The 5,447-nt window shown below is 41.3% G+C and overlaps 1 protein-coding gene across 2 annotated transcripts in view; it reads left to right on the top strand.

Annotated features, from left to right (window-relative positions):
• The window catches only part of lhx2b (LIM homeobox 2b), an 11,689-nt gene that overhangs the window by 4,285 nt on the left and 1,957 nt on the right, over positions 1-5,447 (top strand). Inside the window, exons 3-4 of one of the 2 annotated variants that reach the window (XM_024276379.2) lie at positions 407-774; positions 2,724-2,929. In XM_024276379.2, coding sequence (XP_024132147.1) covers positions 407-774; positions 2,724-2,929 — 574 coding nt within the window. Of the gene's footprint in view, positions 1-403; positions 775-2,723; positions 2,930-5,447 lie in introns of both variants that reach the window. The other variant, XM_024276378.2, reaches the window with a different exon arrangement.

Here is a 5,447-nt window from a genome sequence, read left to right as displayed (position 1 = left end):
TGCTCCAAGCTACAGCGATTTACAAACGTGCCATAAAACTTTAACTTTAAAAGTACTTTAATAATACTTAAAAATATCGTATACTTTTATTTAAAATAAAAAAATGAATACATTGAGTTTTATTTGAACTAAATGAGTTTTATTTGAACTAAATACGTTTTTCATTTTAATGAAAATATTAAAACTATATTTTTGTGGTAAAACAATTTTATCATCATTTTTTAAAGCAAAAATTATGACAAGAAAATAAATAAATATGTTTAAACTAGACAAATAATATTATAATAATGGAAAATACATTTAATTATTATTATTATTAGTTGGACTGCGCGCCCCCCCGCAGCGTGCAGCCCCCCGGGGGGTTCCAGGTCCAGCTGCTGATGAGGTTCTGTGTTGTCCGCAGAAGATTTTCGGTGCAGAGGTGCGCCCGGTGCCATCTGGGCATTTCCGCGTCGGAGATGGTGATGCGCGCGCGGGACCTGGTCTACCACCTGAACTGCTTCACCTGCACCACGTGTGGCAAAATGCTGACCACCGGAGACCACTTTGGCATGAAGGACAGCCTGGTGTACTGTCGCTTGCACTTTGAGACTCTCATCCAAGGAGAATATCAGACTAATTTCAACCACGCGGACATTGTGCCGCACAAAGGCCTGGGCCCGGCCAATACGCTCGGACTATCCTACTTTAACGGCTTGGGAACGGTGCAAAAAGGGCGGCCCCGGAAGAGGAAGAGTCCGGGGCCCGGGGCCGAGCTGGCGGCTTATAACGCAGGTAAGATTGACCTTTAATTTGAAAAACTAAATTGTGTTTCTAATTCCAGAGTTTTGAACTGTTATAAAAACGTTTATTTAAACTATTGTCTGTACAAAGATGAACTAAAATGTCGCTTACAGTGGTCCATCCTTCGTGCGTAAAAGTGCCCTGCAGAGATTTACGCAGCGCGTAAAAGCGCAAAACATGTAGTTTGAGGAGCATGTTCCTGGAAGTTCATCCCAGCATGCTGCAGAAGCTGCTCTTAGGTTACCTCTGTGTAAACTCCCTGCATCCAAATCAAGTATTTATTTACTTTACAGCTGTAGCACATTAAACCACTCCACACATAGTTCGCATTACCCAGTTGTGCTGCCCTCATCAGGGCATTTAACATCAAATGGAACACTCTGTTAAATGAAATGCTGGATAAAACTGTGCATGTAAAGTTTTGTGTGCACAACTGTGTACTGTATTGAGATGTTGATTGTTGTGAGGGGTTATCATGAGTGTGCGCTACATGTGTGTATCCCTTTGAAAGGGACACAATTCTTTTTTGGGGTTAATATTCTGGCGTTAGCTTTCACTCTTTTCCACTTGTCAGGGTCCATGCCCATCCAAAGACCTCCCACCCCCCACACCACCACCGTTCTCAATTCTTCTCAACCACTCACACACACTCACACTCAGTGCTGGAACCTCTTTGCATTGGGACGGGGCCAAATTGGGTGTACAGAAGCCCGATCGATGTGATTTGATGAGCTATTCTCTGGACGAGAGCCGAAACTTTCCAACAGCAGCACTCGGGCTTCACTATGATCGGATTTTTTACCGACTAATTGGATTTTAAAACCTCGTTAATAACTTAAAAGCTGCACTGCTGCAAACTTAACACAAAGTCAGAAGCTAAAACAGCTCACAAGACGTTCTGTTGTAATTCCAATTCAAGACAAATGCAACAAGTGCATTATTTGACGCTCCTCCAGTTCATCACTAAAGTTTTCATTTAAGATAGTTGAAAGTGGTGTACTCCTCTGCTAGTTTTCACACTGTGGGTGGAAGGAAAACACAGACTTACACTCCTCTGAAGAGGGTGAATTTCAGGAAGGCATGCCTGAGCGTGAAGAGGCAGTGTGCCCTCTTCTGTCTGAGGCCAGAAACAGCACCAGAGCGCCACCTGAGCAGGCGGAACGCGGTGACCTGCAGCCGCTCCGGCATCCCGCTCAACGCCTGCAGAAAAACGAGGAGATTAGCAGGAAGCTCCTTATTTGAGCTCGTGTTTTGTTAAAATGCTGGAGCATATGCTTTGGCCGCAAAGCAACATTTGTTCTGCCTGGTGTGTATCGGCTAATTAAGTAAAGTGTTATTCTGGTGGTTTTCACTCACTTCATATTCATCATTTGCAGTGTTCCGATATTGAATGCGAACTGTTATGCATGCCGCAACACCTTGAATATTGCCAAGAAATGTGCAGGCTGGGACAAATGCATGAATGTTGTTGACTGTGTGTGTGTGTGTGAGCGTGTGCGCTGCAGGAAGACAGCCTAACACCTAGACAGACAGAAACAGACAGACAGACAGGCAGATGTGGCGATGAGAGGAGGGCTGGACCAGGAGAAACAGCTGTTGTGTCAGGGTGTCGCTTCAAAACAACCCGTTCCATGAGGGGAACATCGGGTTTGAAGGAACTCCAAAAGAAAGATGAGAGCTGTCTGTCCATCAGGGAGAATCTGCTTCTCTTTTCTTGAGCTACAGCTTTCCACTTTTACACTAAACTCTCTTCTTGTTTAGTAGAGGCCCATTTAGTTCATTTTAGTGCATTCAGGAACACTTTTTTTGATGATTTATTGCTATTTTTACCACAACATATTTCACTATAAAGTTTCTTAAATCTGCCCCCCCCCCAAAAAAAAAAACATGTGCAGAAATAAAGGGATAAAACAATGACCTTCTGATCTGGTTTCCTGCAGCGCTGAGCTGTAACGAGAACGACGGCGAGTCCATGGACAGAGACTCCCAGTACAGCTCCAGTCAGAAGACCAAGCGCATGCGGACGTCCTTCAAGCACCACCAGCTGCGGACAATGAAGTCTTACTTTGCCATCAACCATAACCCGGACGCCAAGGACCTGAAGCAGCTGGCCCAGAAGACCGGCCTCACCAAGCGGGTCTTACAGGTGAGCCTGAAGCACAAAAAGGGACGAACGCAACTCAGTGGAGGGGTTTCCACTTCCTCAATAGAATTCAATCGATTCTGCTTAAATTAAATACAAAAATTGAAGCTTTTGTTGTCTGAAAGAAGTCAGCTGTTTCATAAATCAGTGTTTTCTGCTTTTTCCTTCAACTATAAATGTGAGAACTTAATATTTACTAAAAGAAAAATACTTTATTGTTAATTTATCTTTTCTAATTTAGGTCAGAATTTACAGAAAAATTAAGACTGCATAGATGTTAAATTTGTTCCAGAGTTGTTCAGAATTCTGTTATTTTAATGTAAAGATACACGTAAAATAAGAAAACAGTTTTTTCTGAACTATTAAGACTACACGAGGAACAATTGAATGGTTTCTAGGAGCCGTTTGGTTGCTAACTCTAAGAAAAACAACCGTTTATGAAGGAGAAATTTAAGAAAAAACATTTTTTCAAAAGCGACCCACCTCCTTGACTCTCCCGCCAGCATCAGTCTGCAGCTCCGACCGGACACTTTTTTCCTTTTCTTTCCCCTGAAGAAAACCCCTTAAAAACCAGGCAGAAACGGCTGTAGAGCGCAGAGCAGGCCGGTTCCAACACCGAGCTGCCAGCCGTGTTTCGTTCCTGGAAGGAACACATCACTTTCATCATAAACATGAGAATGATGGCAGCTGCTTTTATTCCCACACTGTAAACAGCTCCATTATCATTTGCCTCACAGGATTGGCAAACGCAGGGAAGCATGGACTCTAAAAAAAGGAATGCTTTGAGTTTGGTCCGTTACGAAAAGTAAAGGGTTTGCTAACTTTTTACACAGCTGCTTCCTGCTAATTTTATTTTCAGCTCTGAGTGTTTTAAAGGTGAATGTGTCAACATAAAAATATGTTTTAGAGATATTTGTCAGGCTTTGATTTGAAACTAAAAAAGTCAGTTCTGTCACGATGTTGACCCATAAAAGTTTTAATGACAATCTGAGCGTTTTCTTCAAAGTACATCTTCACAGTCAAGCAGCAGCTCTTTGTCTCTCTCTCAACTTGACCCTGTTTTTCTCCTCACTTTACGACAGACTTTTGGGCCAAGAGTCTTGTAAATAATGCACATCGTTCTCATAGCAACACTTAGCCTCCGCCAGCGCTCCACTAGAGTCCGGTTCATCTATTCCGGGTTCTGGCAGATGAAGCGGCTCAGACTGCGACTCATGGTGGAAAGAAGCATTCATTGTTGCGGTTTAGGGTTGAAGTCACCACTAAAATGTGACTCAGCTGTGACATCGCCGTCTTGGCTTTAACCCTTTAACACCTGAAGCGTCGCCAGTGACGCTTAAACACAAAAATCTTTAACATACTGTAACTTTTCAACCATTAACATGATCATTTCAGCAGATTCTGACGGGGGGAAAGCCGCTTTTCTCTTTCAGAATTTGCTGGAATTATTGTGTTAATGGTTGAAAAGTTACAGCAAATCGAAGAGCATAAACAACGGCAAAATCAAAATTAAAAACAATTAATATACTTGTCGGTTTTTGACCTTTGCCTATAGTGCTTTTTTTCACAATTTATGTACATATTTCTGATGCTTATGCACCTTTCCCAGATGTTTTCTTGATAAAACAGCTAAAAGAAAAACATTGTAAAGTGCTTAAATCAAGAAAGAGAAGGAAAAAAAACACAAAAGGATAAAAAATGAACAATTAAGATAGATTAGGGTGTGAGTTTTGTGGACTGTTTTACTGTAGAGCAGCAGGAGGGACAGTCCGTCGACGTCTCTCCTTCATGGATCAGTTTATCGTGAAGTTGCTCTCCAGGGCAGACAGGACGTCCTGCAGCGGATGAAGAAACAATACACATTTAGACATAGTATTGTCTATCTCTACAATTCAATCGTGTTTTGGTAATACAGACTTTTAATTAATCTTTCAAAAAAGTACCACCACCTGAATCCTAGAACTTTTTCACTATAAAAAGTTATACTATTGCTTTTGCTGGGTCATTTTTACCCACATAATACACCCAAATAAAAGTAAATCTCCAATGAAATAGATTCAGATATGACAACATATGATAAATTAGAGGAGTTTTCTTTTATTTTCAATTGAGCTGTTAAAGCCATCTTGGCCGTTCCAGAGACGAGCTCAGACTCTCGAGCAAAAAAAATGAAGTACTTGCAGATGTCGTTTTGTAAAATGAAAAGGATTTATTTTCAAAACGAGTCTGTAGCTTTCTTCCTATAACAAAAAAGTGTCTTGTTGTTTGCCAGTCTTTGTGATTCTATCTGCGTGCTTTGTGATTTTGGAAAAAACAACTTTTGCTCCTCTCCCTCCTGGCTTCCAAGCCAAGTTAAATGGGCTCACCTGGATACAGGTGGCTGCTGATTGTGAGGAGGAGCAAATCAAATCCAAACTGACTCAGAAACTTAAACATTTGAATTCTTAAGCATAAATAGTCTTATTTCTTTATCATTTCTTCCAAAATAACTTAAATCTCATGTATTCTCAAACTAAGTCTA

Source organism: Oryzias melastigma, linkage group LG9, assembly GCF_002922805.2.
Source record: "Oryzias melastigma strain HK-1 linkage group LG9, ASM292280v2, whole genome shotgun sequence".
Taxonomy (NCBI): Eukaryota; Metazoa; Chordata; class Actinopteri; order Beloniformes; family Adrianichthyidae; genus Oryzias; species Oryzias melastigma.
Note: the sequence above shows the minus strand (reverse complement) of the source record. Positions and strands in the feature narration are given on the sequence as shown.